Source organism: Merops nubicus, unplaced genomic scaffold, assembly GCF_000691845.1.
Source record: "Merops nubicus isolate BGI_N331 unplaced genomic scaffold, ASM69184v1 scaffold50484, whole genome shotgun sequence".
NCBI lineage: Eukaryota > Metazoa > Chordata > Aves > Coraciiformes > Meropidae > Merops > Merops nubicus.
Window position 1 is genome coordinate 1,077 of NW_008603180.1, and position 18,817 is coordinate 19,893.

The 18,817-nt window shown below is 35.3% G+C and overlaps 1 protein-coding gene across 1 annotated transcript; it reads right to left on the minus strand.

Annotated features, from left to right (window-relative positions):
• Positions 1–1,166: 1,166 nt before the first annotated feature.
• Positions 1,167–18,577, minus strand: LOC103771279 (vacuolar protein sorting-associated protein 13C-like; the record flags this gene model as incomplete). Its single annotated transcript, XM_008938570.1, has 13 exons — positions 1,167–1,256; positions 3,772–3,855; positions 4,115–4,238; positions 5,302–5,393; positions 11,827–11,941; positions 12,645–12,768; positions 13,734–13,779; positions 15,014–15,177; positions 15,521–15,596; positions 15,853–15,966; positions 16,377–16,458; positions 16,790–16,926; positions 18,464–18,577. Coding segments are annotated over 13 exons (1,362 nt in total), but the record flags the coding sequence as incomplete, so codon positions are not given.
• Positions 18,578–18,817: the final 240 nt, after the last annotated feature.

Below are 18,817 nucleotides of genomic sequence, written 5' to 3' on the forward strand. Positions count from 1 at the left end.
AACTGAAATCTTTCTGTCCAAGTTGATTAAGTTGAAATTTGCTAATTTTCACCAGTACTTGCAAGAACAACGTATCTTGTTCAAGAGCCAAAGACTGACATCAAGGGACCTTAGCTCACCGAACTCAAATGTGTTTGCTCATATGGTCCTTGGCCCAGACAGTTACCTATGTGCCCAATGTAAAGGATGAACCTTGCTCAGTTACGTTTTTGGGATTACTCATCTCATTAAGATCTAGGCATATACTTTAAATGTGCTTAAATATCTTACTAAATTGAATGCTAACAGTTTTCAGGAAGAGCAACTGCAACAAAAATATTACATCAGAAGTGACTTTTAGCTTAATGAGATGGCACTCTTCCAGTGGAGTGACTGCGCACTGAAATATGGAAAGCTTTGATTTAAGCTTTTGACATAACCCAGTCTAAATCCCGTGTGCTGTTCCTCCTGGAGAAGTCTTTAAGCTACAGCAATACAACTAAAGCCATATACATGCACATGACAGGTGAATAATATTTTCTATTTTTAAAGTGCAGATTTTCATTTACAGTGTAAGTGATGACATTCCAAAGTAAGCATTTCCAGACAATAATAGCCTATTTCTTTCATACATATTCATTTCTATGTTGCTCCTGTGCAGTATTTTCTAAAACTAAACAGACAGGGATGAAATTATAGTAGGTAAATGGTGTACTCTTCTTGCTTAAACAGAATGCTGCCTAAAATACAAGTTATTAATTACTTTCCATCAGCAACATTATTACTTCATTTTGCCAAACACTAGAACTACTAATACTATTATCTGTTTGTAAACCAGCAACTCCAAGTGCAAATCAGATAACCACTTTTTTACATTTTACATTTTTTTACATTTTACAATCCATCTTAACATCTTTATCCTGACATGGATAAAGGCAGAAAAGAATATTTCAGAGTGGGAAAATATTTTAGCAGAAAATATAATTTGTAAAATTAAATGCATATTTTAGAATAATGAAATCCACAGTTTTAGAAAGATGCATAGCTTCTTAAAATAATGCCTCTATGGCTGTTAACTTTGAAGGAAGACCTCAGATAGTTTCTCTTTACTTTCTGCATGATATTTCCATGTTGCTTCTGATTTAGGGATAAAATTGTCTACCAAAGATCTCAACCCAAGTAATGCTTTATGGCTTCTTCAACTGCAATGATGCTTGCTTCACCAGCTTCCATTGTTTTCTTGTTGCCTGGGCTTCCTGAATGGCACAACAAATCCTCTGTAAAGCAATATATTGAAAGAAAGAAAACTAAAGCACACCATCTGCAGTTTTCTTCCATAAGATGTTACTAAAATAGCTAATTAAACACTGAAATCTACATAGACACTGACTAATTTGTTAGATACATAGCTTCTTATTCACATGCATAACATTCAACCCAGAAAAAACTTCAGTGATACTGTCAAAGTACTCTGATTTTCTGAAGTAGTAATGTTAATGATGTTATTCACACTTAACTAGATAAACCTTCCTCAGGCAGCACCTCAGTATAAGTGAAGTAATTTTAAACAGATAAGAAAATAACATTTCAAATACTATGTATACATGCTCTGGAGGCTAAGTCAAACCATTTAAAGATTTAGCATTAAACTTACATCCAGTGATCCTACAGAGCTGGGAATTACAGGCCATACCATTAATATATATACACTGTAATATAGCAGTTGGCATTTAAATCACCATTTCAGCTAAGTAATATTCACTAGCACAAATATAAAGCTGCATTCCTTCTGCTTTAGCTGAATTTTCCATATTATGGAATCAAAGGTCTTTTAAATAAATATGCTGAAGTACTGCAACATATGAGATCCATTAATTGGCAGATGTCAACTCATGACACCCTCTGTTCCTGTTGCTACACTCTATTTTAAGCAAAGGTTTAAATGCCTTAAGAAAAAAAGTCTGTTGAGGAAAACTTAGTATTGTATAAGGCAGTTTTTGGTCTTTTAAACTGGACAGAAAGGTATGAAAAGCCTGTAACTACTAGATTCAGTACAAGGTAAAGAGCCTAAGAAAAGAAGGACTATATTCAGGCCAAACAACCAAGAGGATTGCACCATCATTATCTAGAAATAAGAGAATCATTCAGGATAATTAAAAGAAGATTAAATGAGAGCAGGCACTTTAGAAAATATTTATGATGAAACATACTCTCAAATGAGTTAGTTGAAATCCACAAAAAGATAAGTTAAAATAGAACCTAGAAATATTTTTAAAATTAGAAACAAGTGACCAAAGCAGCACAACTAAATTAGTAATTTAATTCCTGAAACCAAGCTATCTAATACTTAAATTCCACGTCTCAGCTGTCTAACATGAAATATATCATACCTTCTGCATAAAATGTTTATACTCATTATTAACATACTAATCTGTCACTAGTCTGAGAAAATGTCAATGTGATACGTGGAAATGCCTAGAGGAAAACAAATAAACCAAAACATACTGGAGAAACTTGGATGGTCACTGATTTTACCTGAGTAATTCCAACATTTACCAAAAGCTGAAGTGTTTGAAATGCTTCTGAGGGCTTTTTTTACTCACAATTTCAATAAAAGAAAGACTCAATTACACATCAATGAATATTAAAAGAAGTTAAGCTGAATGGACAAATAACACACACCGGGTGTACCTGAAGGATTTCAAACATTCATGGATTTCTGATAACTCATGGAGGCTGAGGAAAAGCATTGAAGGAGTATGAACTTAAAAACCTTTTGTTTTTTTAGGGAAAATAAAAAGCACAAGGGAGTTACTGATATCTTAAACTGATCTTAAAGACATTTGTTTCGTGCACAAAGGGCACCACAGAACTGACAATTATTTGTGAAACACTTCTTTTATGTCTTCCTGTAAATTAGTATCATTTTAGAAGTGGGATCTATGTAAAGAAGAGAGAAATGTGAAGAAATAATGTAGAGTCTTCCAGTAGATAAGAAAAAAGTACCTCAAAATGAAAACATTTTTTTTTCCTTTCCAGTCCAACCCCTTCTTTTAGAAGGCTCAGCCAACTTAATACAAGCAATTTGGCCCCTATTCCGACTCTAGTTGCCAACTTGCCATTTACTAGAACAACAACTTCAAGTCTGCTTCAAAGATGTTGCAGATCTAACTCACGTCACTTTTGCTGTCAGGGAGAACTCCTCTCCTATTATCTGATACAGACCTACAGTAAGACACATGGTTTCCTAAGTAACTTTTTGTTGTTGAAATATTCTGGAATTTATATGAATTATTCATTCATCTTCTGTGAGTTTGCTGTAAGACCCAGCCATACACAGAATGAAAGCTCCCAAAATAAGTCAGCTTAATCAGAAATCTACGTAAGCCTTTCCACACAAGGTATACTTATTGCCTTAGTCCAGTGATCTTGAAACAGCAAGGGGGCAGCAGAATTCAGAGGGATGTTAAAACCTAGAAACTGTAATAAACTTAACCTAGTACTTCACATACCTGAATTAATTTCCTTTAATGAGTTTTAATATAGAAAACATAGGACTATGCAGCTTCAACCCTGATTTACTCTTGCATAGTCTCTCAAATACTGTAGACTATCTTGTCTCATTGTTTTTTTTGGTTAAACTTTTTTCAACATGAAAGCATGGTAAACAGTCTTCAGACACAGCAGCCTATTCTAGAACCACTCTCTGAACATTATAATCTTTCTTACATGCCAAGTTACAATAACTTAACAATATCATATGGAAAGAAGATGACAGAAAACAAAATATACCCTTGCTGTAGTTTCATCCTGAAGCTGAACTGTCTTTACACATTCATGATCTGTACTGTCCTTCCTTTGGAACATCCTTTGATCCTGTTGCAGATGGGAACATAAAAGTACTTCAGGTGACTCACAAAACAAGAAAGCAGAATCTGATACTTAGACGGTTTGAATATCAATTTGAGATCTGATTTCAGTGTGGCTTCTGTCCAACCCAATTCATACTTGCAAGAAATCTCAAGCAAATCCTGTCTCATATTCCGAGAATTAGCAGTTAGAACCATAAATAAGTTAGAAGCGTGTCTGGACCTCTGAGGAGTGTTAAATAAAGACGTATACATGCTTGTCTTACCAAAACAGTTATTTTTAAAATATTTCCTTCATAGGAGGGACGGCGTGTAAAGTCTTCAAATAAGTAATCCCAGTCTGTTGTTAAATGGCCTAAGATTTCCACTTCTTTCACATATATCACTCTCCTGTTTGGAAGAAAAAGGTTAATACTCAATTTCAGTGTGGGACTAGAACTTCACCAGAAAAAAATAAACAAAAGAAGAAATTTGTTTGAGAAGGCACTTCCTACATAGACTGCAAGTATCCATTCAGTCACAGTGGAACCGTATTTCCTTCATGTATATTCTGAAATAATCTCTTTGTCCTTAAGACTCATAGATAATCTATGATATTGCAAAGTATGTGCAAGCCAACAATCAAAACCTACACAACCCTCCAAATCCTAACATTTTACTAGCATTGGATACTACAGTGTCAGGCAACTCAAAACAGTTCCTGAAAGCTGGCCCGTACCAGATGAAGGCAGTCAAACAGCTATGTAGTAGCTACCCGGTGGCACAATTGCTACTACATGACCGCTTGCTGCTGTGTACAGTTGCTAAGCTGTCCACCCCTTTTATTATTTCGGCACTCCAATGTCAGCTAGCACACTAAGACAAAAACAGATAAGCCTCTCTCATACATTCAGGCAAGGTGGAAACTGGTGATATTTAGGATGTGGAGTTCATAATCCATGGGTTCCTTTTCATTATCTGATCATGTTTATAAAGTTTTGAGTCCTCAAACTAGTTATCCAAGACTGGTAACAACATGAACTCTAAAAATGGCCTGATGAGTTTAATATTAATTTTCCTATTTGTACAAAGCCTTAGAGACTCCATTTAGAGTATTCTTTAATCAACAGGTTTGTAAACATATGCATTACCGAAACATTGGTTCAAGCCCAAACATTTATCATAAGCTACTTAGGAGAATCAGCAACAAAGAGGAAAAAATAATATTCCCTCTAGTATGATGAAAGGGTCCATGACCTCAGAATAAACTGTAATCCTTAATCAGTATCTAGTATTGACATCATTACCATATTACATTATCCATAAAGGAAATAAAATTGTATTAAAAAAAAATCAAGGAAATGGATAAGCAAAGTACATATGCAGAGAACAGCAGTTAGTTTAGACTTTGCCAGATGTCTACTCCCACCTTGAAACCAAGACAAGCCCTTAAAGAGCCTTCATAACTTAATACCTATTGGTAACAATAAGGTTTGCTCTTCTGCTTCTTGGCAGTGCACAGTGGTATCGATAGCTCTCTTCTTCCAGCTTTCTGATGTGCAGTTTCTGAAACAGAAATTCCAAATAATTTTTGGGCTGTATAAAGTAAACTCGAAGCAGTGCTTCCTATTCAAAAGTTTTTAGAAGAGTTACCTCATTCAACTAGTTCATTAGAGACAGGCTCTCACAGTATTCTCACTCCTAAAGCTGAGTTGCTGAAAACTTTGACCCCTTCCCCTCAAAAGGTGCAACTGACACTGCAGTATCAGACTTTTTTCAGCCTTTACCTCCCTTCTGTGCTAATAATTCTTTAGCAATGTTCATCCTGTTACACCTCATGTGTCAGACCTGATTCAAGAGTGAAAATCCTGCAACAGCAGCTATAAAATGCGGCAACACAGGATGCAGAACCAAATAAAGTATCAAGTTACAAATACTTGATGCACACCTCAAGATCAGGCTTCTGAAGCACAGAGTGATCAGGCCTCGTGTTAGCTTTCAGGACAGAAATGGTCTACTAGATTCAAATACACTTTTTTTTTTTTTTATAGTCCTGTACATATTTAGCAGCTGCAAAGTTACTAGAATTCACATTCCAACTACAACTGCCATGTAGATGTTAAATACATTTTTGCTACTAGAGAACTTCATCTGTACACAGATTGTATCAAAGGCAGAGATCATGAATTGTCTGGGTAGCAAACACATATCAACCATGTCATATCACACAGGTCTTCTCTAAAACCAACCATCAGCAGACCACTCCAATGACAAGCCCCTAACATATGCATGCTTACCTTTCTCTTTGGGGAAGCCATGCATTGTTACATATAAAGATGTAAAATCTCAGAATGAAAAAAAAAAAAAAAAACGGAACAGGGAATATACCCATCAAGTTTAAAGCTAGTTCTTCATTTATCTGGGATTGCAATGCTAAGTATAGTTGTAACATGCAATACATATGTTCCTATACTTCAATCATCTCAGGTCCCTGAATCTGGAAATCAAAGTGCCACTGATGCTGGAATTCTGTGATATTACTCATAAACAACTAGATGTTTAGAAGCCATCAAAGTAGTAACAGTAGAGCAGTTGGATTATATTTCTTGGAAACAAGCGTTGGAAAGATGATAGCCAGGTCTTTGCCCCAGGACTCCAGCCACCAAACGTGTGTGGATTCCATTTATACTCAAGAAACTTCTAACAAATGAGGGGCTCCAGCACTGGAGTCACAAAAGCCTGGTCAGGGTCAATAACTATTACATTCTCTGACAACTGTGAGCTCTTCATATTTTAAAGTTACAATGGTCATCCACAGAGAATTTTACAGCAACTCCAATTACTAGCATCTTCCTCGATAGCAAAATAAAATGTATAGCTAAGATGAAAAGCTTTCAGCCATCACCACAGGTATCAACACAGATGCTGTAATTTAACCCATGGTACATGCATCTCAAACATCTATTGTACCCTCTACCACTAAGAATATTCAATCAGTGCAAAAAATATTTACAAAATACACATTCCTCTTGTATGCAATGTTTAATTAGTAAAAATGAGCCAAGTCAGTTACATAGGCATAATGTCAATTAGGTTTGTACTCTCTAAGCCAATGTAACTGCCTTTTTTATCCTACAATCTGTTGTAACAGAAAACATACAGCTCCCATGTAGCAACGTGAGAAAATGTAAGGAAGAATGAAGGCATGCTCTGCCTGGATGCACAAAGCATGCAGCCCAGATTAACATTTAGCAAAGGCCTGCAAGTGGGTTCCCCAAAAATGGTTTTATTTTCTCCATAGAAAAATGAAATTATTTTCAGTTCATTTTGCAGCTGTTACCAAGCAATTCCGCTTCCGCAGAACAGTAAATGTCTTTAGTTGTTTCTAACAAACTCACGAGAACGAATTAAAGAGAGAAGACTAAAAATTCAGTATGTTTGTAGTTATTCCTTCTAAGTACACATTTCTTTTTGTATTTTCATAGGTGGATGTATAAAACTGGTAAGATGACAACGGAAGCCATACTTGACTCCACATTCATCTGTCTGTGATCAGTGTTGCAGGCTAGGAACTCTATGTAGTAAAGGTAACCAAAATGCAACCATCTTTTATCAACTCACCTTACATCAGAAGGAAAGAGGCTTCAACATGTATTTTTATTTGCATTTTATTTTCATATATTTAACAGTTCAACATCTTAAAGCATCATCATGCATGACAATAGAGTCAAAAAATCCTTTAAGCTTAAAAAAGGATTAATACTCAGGAGTTTAAAACAACAGCATGTGTTTTCCTGGATTTCCTTCCTAGTAATGTGACATTTTGAAAAACATTTTAATTCTGCATTTTTCAGCAACCAAAAATATAGGATCCACATCTTCTATAAAAAAATATCTCTTCTGACCACCTTAAAAATTTCTGAAACTGTAAAACATACATGAACAGAAACAATGCTAGAAAGACTGTTTATCTCCAAGTCTCTGCAAAACATCAGAAGAAAGTTGGCAGCATATGACTAAAATAAAAATCTGGACTGACATTTTATACCTGAACCCTAACTATCTTAAAAACAAGTGAAAGTCAAGGAAATACTAAGCCCACCATCACGTAAGACCGTAATTCAAAGGCTGCAATCCATATTCTGAATCTTCTTGATGGATATGCATAAATGAGACATGCCACATATTTAAACAGATTTATTCATAAGCATGTTCCTTTATTTAAACTCAAAGCTTTGAAGAGAAAGCCTGTCTCTTGTAACTTCACAAACAATCCTGATAGTATTTTTAGATTTTACATGCAATGTTACTGAAGCAAGAGTTCTGTATTGAGGTCTGTGCCTCAGAGATGCAATATTTCTCACAATTATTCTCAAAACACCTGAATTAGCATCAGCACAATGGTGGTGGCATTATGTAAAAAGGAGATTGCATTTGATGCAACTTAATCCATGATCTGCATGCTCTTAAGATTCAGGCATCTTTATCAAAAGCTTTTATTCTTATGAGATTACTAGGTCACTTCCAAGAAGTTCTAGTCATTGTTATTTTATATGCAAATGAAAGAACCAGTGCAAATTTATACAGCAGAACAGTGACTCAACCAGAAATAGAATCTGCAGTTTCTTGAAGCCTAGCATAGTATTCTCTCTGCTACACAACACTATCTTACCACTATGTCTCAATTATTCATGAAGCGTTCTGCATTCTTTATAAAGCTCCGTGCTTTAACTGGGGAATGAAACAAAGTAATGCCATCAACACTGAATAATGGATGAACTGCACCATGTCAGATCCCAAGTGTTGAGGTTAAAAGACAGAGCAGGCAGCAATACCTGCGTATTGAAAGGTTAAGTGTAACAAAGCCAAAATGCATTCCTTACCTGTTCTAGCAAATGTCATCAACTGCAGTCACACCTCATACACTTAACTAAAACTCCTGAGAACTTACTCCTTGGCAAACAACTCTCCTAGACTTGACCATTTCGTTCTTTCCTTTCTCCAGCTATACATATTGTGCATTTGTGTGTAACGAGCCACATGCTATACTACTAGACCTCATTTCATGAGCTAGAGACATGGCTGACAAGACATCAAGTCCAACTTTCCCAGTTTTAACTTGTCTGAGTAGGTCCCTATACAGCCCATATACATTTCAGAACCAGCATTTCTGGAAAAATGCACTACATAATATAATTCATGGAAGTCAACTCATTTACTCCCTATGACTACTGTCCTCATTCTGCACACCAAACAACAACAACAACAACAACAACAACAACAACAAAAAAAAAAAAAAAAAAAAAAAAAAAAAAAAAAAAAAAAAAAAACACAAACAAAAAACACCCAAATCTCCAAGTGGAAAAAAGGTAACTTTTCTTGTAAGACCTACACAAACGCTCCTCTTAAACCAAGCTCTGATGTCTACCAATGTCTATGTTTCACATAAAAGAGAGTACTCAACTGAAGCATTTTTTGTTCAATCCCTGGATAATACTAATTGAGTCATAATTATTACTATAAGTGACATAATTGAGTCACTAATAATTGAGTCATTCATTCCTTAAAGTAATATTTACAAGGTTTCAACCTTGTAAGCTTCCATTTATATATGCAGGGATATATGTATTGAAGTCAGTTAAAATAGATGAGAGGGTGAGCAGTCTGCTTAAACTACTTGAAAGATCGGATCAAAAAATATAAACAGCACTACTACCTGTAAGTTCAGTTATTTGCAATTAAATTTCTAAATGCATACAAAACTCACTGTCTGACTACTCTTCTTGTTAAATACCCTATTTCCTGTAAAGACAGCCTTGCCTGTAATTTACATTAGGAAGCAAAACCTTCCCAACACTAACTTCTGGCATGATAATCAAAATCAGTGATTTAAAAAAACACACAAAACCCCCCAAAAAAACAATTTTTATTCAACTGACTTCTGAAAGGAAGAAACCGTACTTAGCAAACTATATGGAAGATTTTTTCTTGGGTTAGTACATGGTTCCTATCTACACCATCTAGTACAAAGAAAAATCCAAGTATTAGATATGCAGAAACTGCATAATATCCAGCTTCCATTGTTAATTGTGGTACCTGTTCCTTTTTGATAGATGGAAAAAAATATGTTGGAAAAAAGAAAAATTAGCATAATATAAGAAGAACTTTGCTCTGCTTAGTATATCACAATGACAGCTTCAATTAACTGAAATAAAAATTCACTAAGTGATTCAAGAAATTTTAAATAAGCAGACTACTGACCACTGAATTCTGAAGAGTCATTAGCAGATATGTCTGCTCAATTTTTTTTTCCCCATGTATGATAGGCAAACAATTTCCTCTAAGAGCAGCCTGTTAGGCTTAGCTTATTAATTTAGATGTCATGTTAGAAATTAAATGTATGCATCACTTAGCTTAGAAACATATATCTTTTATTTTATTATTATATGTATGTGAATTCATGTTTAAAGGTGAATGTTTATATTTAAGTATGTTGTATAGGAAAGCCCCAGCAGATTCTGTGAATGAAAACAAAGTAAACTGAGTTGACTATAAAATTTCATTGAGAAGTATTGGTACCAACTTGAAGTGATAGTTGTTCATCAGATATATAAATGACAGGCCTACAACATTACAGAAAACACAAATACAAGCCTTCTTACCATTTTTATGGAAACTCTTTCCATATTACGAAATGATAAGCATTTTCACTGAAGAAAACCCCGTTTGCTATCACTAGTTTACATTTTGCACAAGGATCAGAACGTTGCTCTCTCTCATCATCCACAGCCCTAGATCTAAGAGCATTTTAATAAAAGAACTCAGCATCCACCTCACCCTGATTTTTCCTTCTGAAGTGCCTTCTGTTGTTGTCATTCATAAGGAGCCAAGCATCCTTAAAACAACAAATATAAACGAAACAAGCCCTCCCTGTCATTCATACTGCTCACTCATCTAATATTACTGAAGATGGTTATTCAAGTTCATTTGTTTCTTTTCTTAGCCTGGACAACATGAAACACTGTATTATTCAACTGCTACAAAGAAAGGATATGAATGACAGGGAGAAGACATGATAAATGCAACCATGCCCTTAATCTAAATACTTAGAGCAGATAAAAGACTGACAGAAAGAGCGGAGAAATATGGAAAATGTTTACTCTGTTATTCCAGTTCTTGCTGCGCATGCCAGGAAAGAAAGAGAACACAAACATTAGAACAGGAAGTAATGATTAAAAGAGCATGTAAGAAGGAAATATCAAATATGCAAGTTTTGGTCTTAAAACATTAATATAGACAGTTACTTTAGCAACAAAATAAGGATTTTAAGGTAATTTTTGAGAACATGAAGGCTGAAATACTCAGTTGAATCCAAATTATCTATGACTTGAAAACAACCATTACTCATGCTCCATGTTAGCCACATTCAGCTGTTGAAGTAGGCTAAAAGTCCACACAATGCCTCTAGCTATGCCATACTTCCAGTAATTACCACAGAAGGCAATACAAAAGGCCTTATTTTGAGAATTCATGCAGTTTTTTCAACTCCTGATACCACCACAAAAAGGAATTTCAGTAGCTGCAATACAAGCCAAACAATTCAAGCTCATTCACCCTATTTAAAAGTTGCTCAGTCTGTAAATTTGTGTCAGCTTCATTATTAAGAAAGCATTAGAACTGAGTATCAATATATTTGTTTCCACATATTCAAAATTATATCACACTACTTCTTAATGCTACTATGTCCTTCCAGAGGCACAAGATAAGCAATTAAAGAACATAACAGGCAGAAGATCATTTAAGTTTTCTTGCCATGCTCAGCTTATTGCAAGCACTGGGTCTTCTCTGCTGAACAGGCTTGCCTTATGAAATAGGCTGGGGAAAATTTTTCTAGAGATAATGACAACCACAGATCCCTGGCGGCTTTTTTTTTCTAACAAATCTTTACTGAACCCTATAGGTTAAAGAATTTTAACTGTATTTACAATGCAAGTCATACCTCAAATAAATCATAACCTTCAGCTTCCACCCTGTCATATGGCCGGATGATGCCATCTTCATGAATGAAACGTGGAGGACGTAGATTAGATACCTCTTCAGTTGATTCTGCCACCCTGCCACAGACAGTGGGACGGTATTCAGGTAAGCATGCTACCATTTTGAGTTTCACCAATATATCTTTAAAAAGTCACCCTTTCACTCGCCACATACTTCAGCTACTCTTCCTCAAAGTATATGAAGCCCCTGATACTCACTGCTAACAGAATTATCAACTGGGAAGTTTTTCTCTCAAGATTTCAATGGTCTACTTTTTAGCATCACTTTAACTGATGTTTAGATATGTGCATTCAGCAGTACACCAACCAAACTCAAGAGTCAAATTTACACAAGATCTTTCAATTGCTTCCTGATCAGGGAAGTGAAAAGAGAAAACGGACTAGTTATCTATCTGACCTACAGTACTGCAAGAAATATTCTGAAGGAACAATTTCCAGACATCAGCATAAAATATATTCATTACAGGCTACTAGACATCTCTCACCCCGTATCACAGAATGGCAGGGGTTTGAAAGGACCTATGGAGATAATCTAGTCCAACGCCCCCTGCTAAAGCAGGTTTGCCTCAGGCAGAGAAACGTGTCAAGGTTGGTTTTGATTATCTCCACAGAAAGAGACTCCATGACCTCTCTGTGCAGTCACATATGTCCTACCACATCTTGTATTTCACACAAATAATTTTGTGTCACCACTGGACTACTTTACCACCTGGTATCCAGCACAGGCAAAGTACTTGAAAACTTCCTCTTGCCATTTTACCTTTGAATACCCTGGAAGGTACTGCTTGCCATATCCACAATACCACCTGTTGGGCGAGCCACCACTCCTACAAGCCCCTTTCCGATTCCTTTGAAGAATCCTGCTGCACCTTCTTTTTTAGCTCCTTTAAAAGGAAAAAAAGTTTTCATGACCTTGTTGAAGACATTAACCATAGAATTGAACCATTACTGCTGCAAGCCTCACTAGAACCATTTTGAATTGGAAACAGCCCACAGTAGTTGATTATGTACAATCCACTCAAAAGTTCCACCAAGAAGTTCTCTGTGTAAAGTTACACGTTGCTTCCTTGTCTGTTTAGATATACCGCTGTTGGTTCACCACTCTCCCAGCCACCAAAGCCATATATATATACACACATATATATATATATACACACACTTGTGTATATTAGAGTCTCAGATTATTTTGTTATTCCTACTTCAAAATTTCACGTTTCTGTTAATATGTAACTATGGAAGAGCCAAGACACTATTTAGGAAGCATATGTTTATCCCGCAATGAGAGAAGGATTATATCTCATTATCTGTCAATAGCCTGTAATACACACCACAGTAATAATTAACTTCAAACATTTAAAACACTTTGACATGAATATTAATAAGAGGCCTTTTTTCCTACGATTTTTTTTTCCCCCATCTATCATGCTGATGAAATGACAGTCTTCATAAAAACAAATAAAGATAGCAGGAATAAAACAAAATCTGCTTTTTATGTTTTCTCCAGTCTGTGGAGTCCCAAAAAACCTTTTCAGTTGGTGGTTTTTCATTTATTATTTTTAGTTTCTCCATTTGGGAATATAATACTCAGTTGGGTACTATAACAGGCCTAACAAAAAATATCCCAAAACCAACCCTTTCTTAATTGATACAATGGCTAAAATAGCGGTAAGCCAGTAACAGCTACAAACACATTTGATTAAATCATCATATAATTCCAAACACAAATTAGAAACAAAAATGGTCTTGCTACATCTTAGCATCACCACACTGAAATCGATGTTTCTTAAAAGTACAAAATTACTCATCAGGTATGGGGAAACCATTTAAGCTGTGCAACCTTAGTGCTTACCTTCTACAGGTTTAGTGATTATGCCTGTCACACCTCCAACAACACCCTAAAACAAAGAAGGTAATTAAATTCCTGTTTAGAAACAGGAATGATATAATCCAACTGGGAAATCAGTTGTCTATCATACTTCATTTTTTAACTTTATAATTAAGTTCAATATTGGGAATACTGTTTGGGTTTTTTGTTGTTGTTTTTTTTTAATTTTTTTAAGAAAATTATAACAGAAGTATGAGAAGGACAAAACCTGAAATCACTGAAGAAACATTATGCTGGCAAGAAAGAATGACAAATATTTTGTACAGTACAGTAATCAGCCTTCTAATAATTAAGATGGTCGCTATTTCACTTTCACTACTACCAGGTAGTTGCCAGAATTCTCAGTCATGAATTAGTGATTTCAAATATTCAAGACAAATTAATATCAAATAACTCTTAAAGGTGAAGTAGTTTAATGACAGTAAGGCAGAAGAATAAAAACCCACTGAGGTAACTTAGAAATCTTCAGCAAAAAGTATCAGAAACAACTCCACAAAGTTTATTACTTATAATTACTTAGAAATGTTGACTGTTTTTATTTTGAATGGAAAGTGGTAGAATTTATTTGAAGATTTGATTTGCATTCAGATTATACAGACCTCTTGGTAATTGCTTACATGAGGTTTGTCCCACTGTTAGCACCAACTAAAAACAGACATGACCTTTCAGTAACCAAAAGGCTTCTGATTTTAGGTTAGAAAAAAAGTATGGGGGTTGCACAGCTTCTGTTTCAGAAAAATCTCTCCAACCTCTTGTAGCACTTACTTTCATACACATTCTACTTCCTTCGTGTTCATACTCTAAGTCAAGAAAACCTAGCAGTTTTTGTAAGACCTCAGTATATGGAAAGCCACTTCTATGCATTCTAGGCAGCATAGGCCCAGAGCTCCTAATTCACAGCCAACTGACTTGAATGACAGAATTGACTGCAACATAAAATAAGGACTCAGTCACTGTAGTTGAACATTAGTAACTACGATTGTTTACGTAATTCACATGAGCAACTGGTGTTAGATCCTACACTTGCCCTTTCTGAGACTACCTTCAACTCCTCAGGTGGGCCAAAATCACATCCTCAAACACTATAGCTGCCACACTATACTAAGTCTCCTAGAAACCAACCACCTGTTTGTCTCCTTTGCTGAGTTTATGGAATGATGAATATGTCATCAACTTGCTTGCATATAATTTTCAAGCATGGATTAAGAGTTGGCACATCATAACTCTTGCCTTCAAATTCATACCCGTAACAAGCCTTTTCCTCCTTTGGCCAGGCTGTCACTTAAGTCCTTTGGCTGCCGACCCATTTCCTCTCTCCGTTTCTGCTGAAATTCTTTATCCATAGTAATAGCAGCCAAGCCTTTTCCAACAGAGCCTGTGATCCTAGACACCACCCCTGCTGCACCACCTGAGGGAACAGAGTGGAAAGCAAAAGTTACTCTCCTTTCACAATTTAATGGCAGACAACACACAAGAAGCCACAAAGTTCATAGCGCTTTCCCTTCATACTCTGTTTAGACACTATGAATTTACAGAGTACCACATTTTGTTCATGAGAAAACTATGGAATCTGGCATAACACATTCTGTATCACAATTACTGACAATAGTATATGGAAAACTTACTTGTCAAAAAATTTCCATGTAGATATTTTTAAGATAGAGCTTCCCCCTCACAATGGTAAGAAAAAAATCTAATTGCAATCTCTGAGTTAAACAAATTTATTAAAACAGTCACAATACAATACATACCCACTGTGTGCCCAAGAAGACTTCTAACACCAATTACAAAGCCTTCAGCAAATTCTTCAGGGCCTTGAACAGCACCCTAAAAAGGAAGCTTATAATGAATAGTACGAAACTACACATGTATCTATCTGTTTCAAGAAAAACTAATAAATGCTATACACCCATGAAAGTAAAGCCATTTTAGTATGTTATTTCTTTGAAGTTAACAAAAAAAAAAAATTGCTGCTTTCTTAACTCTTCAGGGTGTAGAGTACACTGACAACAAAACCACAATCCTACCAGTATATTCCATCAGCCTACTATTCATACGCAGTTGAAGAATCAAGAAGTCATACCTGGAATGGCTCATAGAAAAATGCTTCAACTCCTTCAGACAAGCCTCTGATCAAGCCAAATGGATTTCCAAGAACATCTAACCCAAGTACAAGAACATACATCTGTTTCAGGAGCTAAACAATGACGGGGAAAAAGAAAAATGCAATATCAAAAGTAGTGTTACTAGCTGTTGTTACACAGCTCCACGAGAACCCAAGGCTAATAAATAATGTCTAAATTTACTTCAAGTAAGGTGTTAAGAGTATTCCTACTAGAATGGAGAATGCTTAAGCAAAAGACACACTACATGTATGGACAACTATTAGAATACTTCGATGAAGAAAAAAATATAAGGACAGAAGCCACCACTTAAAATTCTGAAGGCACATTTGCAAGACACTTATTTTCATTTTTATAGTGTGCCATCACATTTCTACTTCAGTACAATTAAATAAGTAGGTTTTAGAGGTATTCACCTTCCTTATTTTCTGCATTCTGTAAAATACTGAAAATTTTACACAAAGGGTTGACTAAATAAGCTTACTTGTTCACTATAATGTCTAACAACTCTCTTCATTAGTTGGTCTCTTTTGTAGAACTGATATTTTATTTCAAAGAAGGCAAGTCTGAAAAACAAGTAATAGTTTTGTATTTAAACAAATACACTTTGTATTAAAGTATAAGACACATTATGGATACCCTTCATCCTCCTAAATAGTTCTCTCTTTCTTCAAATCCTGAAGGCCTGATATTTTAGAAAGAAGTTCAAGCCCCATCTTCCCGCTATTGCTCCCCTCAAAGACTGTACGCATTTATACTAGAGTCAGTTACCAGAGTTTACCATGGACCCATATATTATGCATATTGCAGCTTTATTCATAGAATGGTTTGGGTTAGAAGGAACATTGAGTTTCAACTCCCAAGACACTGATGAAAAAATAAACTTTACTGCCTTACTTGAAAATGAGATCATCTACATCTGTTAGAGTAGCTCCAATACTTTTCAACAGCAAATTCAGAGAATGGATAGCTATCATTTCTTCCCCTTTATCTGATGCTTCTCCACCAGCAGCCAGAGAAAGACTCAAGTGCAACTGTCAAGACAGAATTAGTAAACATACAAGAGACACACACCAGATAGGGTGTGCAGTGCACATGTAAACAAACCAGTGGCCTAACAGTGGTAAGTGAATTTTCACTCACTTTGAAGAAATGTACCATTTCAATTAATGTGCTTGAACTCACAATGGTATTACTCTGATAACAAATGTAATTATTCATAATTTCATATGGACAAGTGTCAAATACCCCTAGAAGTTTACCTTCTGTTATGTTTACATCTGTAAAGTTCTGTGAAAACCACAAGAGAAATTACATTAAATAGGTGGGCCTTAGATCACAGTACAAGGTAAATTTTAAATTCCAATTTACTTAACTAGTCTACTTGTATTTTTGCAACTAGTTACTCTAATATGAGATTGTTTAATATTGCTAAGACAATTCTTTTAACAAATTCACACACTCTTCTTCATGTGGGAGAGGGCAACAGAGTTATTTTCCTTTTCCCTTGTTCATCACCAAAACCAATACTGCTCCCTTCTACTTGATTATAAGAACGCATATCAGTTAACCTGTATGGTTTGATTTTTTCAAGATTCCCATTTCTCATTATTTTCTAAAGGCCACAGAGCCGTTTTCATGGTCTCCCACTACCCTGTGGTTTGGAATATTAAGGCGAGTCACTGAAGGTGGAACAAAAACACATAGGAAAGAAAAAGAAGCCCCTTCTTGTACTATAGATTTACTGCATCTAGACATTACATATAAGAGTTGCAAAACATACTTAAAATGATACCCTTTTCTTCAACAACTTTACCTAGACTAGCAAGAGAATTGTGTTAGAAATAACACAGTTGTGTCTTGTTCCTTTACTATTCTCCATGGCTTCGTATTACAAGTTCATAAGCACAATCATACCAGGAAAGAAACAACAAGAACTGAAGTGTACTTTACAATATCTAATGAAATAAGTAAAAAGTTGAAAAAAGTGAAAGAAAATAATCATCTATATGGGGGTTTATGTCTTTTATACGTTAGGCAAAAAGAAAAGCAAGCAAGTTTTTTTTTTTTTCCTCTGAATTTTTTCAACCTGACAGCCTTAGGAAAGCATTCTGTTGATTCAGAACAAGCTATATTACTGATGCTCTTTCTTCCCTTGCTCCAAAATGTAACTAGTTTAAGAGACGTGAAGACAAGGTCATGAAAGTGCTTTGTATTACAGTTTGTTTCACACACATATGTTACTTGGATGCCTTCAGGCCACCATTCTATCTAGCTCTCATTATTACACCCATTAGCAACTGCTAAGTGTCTGTTTGCACTTATGGGTAACTAAGAATGCTTTCCAATGAAGCACTGAGTTCTAGAGAAAATAAATCCTCAAGTTGATTTAGACCACAAGAGGACCACAGTCACTAGTAGGTTGATCTGAGGATGTATTTACTATAAGGAATTAGGAGACAGAAACACAGAATCGTTTCGGTTGGGCAAGACCTTAAGATCGAGTCCAATCGTTAACCCAGCCCACTGATATCAAGTGTTTTGTTAATCAGAAATATCTCTACTACATACCTTAATTGGAGAAATATGAAAATGCTCAAAGAAGCTGAGCATTGATAGGTCTGTTAAGGAAGATTCCATTAGCTCAGTGTTAAGTGCGTCCACATCTTGCTTAATTAATTTAGACTAGTTTTATTTTAGAAAAGAAAAAATAAAACAGAAGTTTATTTCATCAACATAATATAATTATGTTATATATTAATATAACAAATTAATATAATTAATAATATATGTATTTCTACATGTATCGATATACTATAACAGCAGAACTAATAATCATCAAACAGTCAACTAAGTAGTTAAATGGCCAAACCCTCCAAAACTAGAAATATACTAACCACTTTTGTGTACCAGTTAACTTTACTA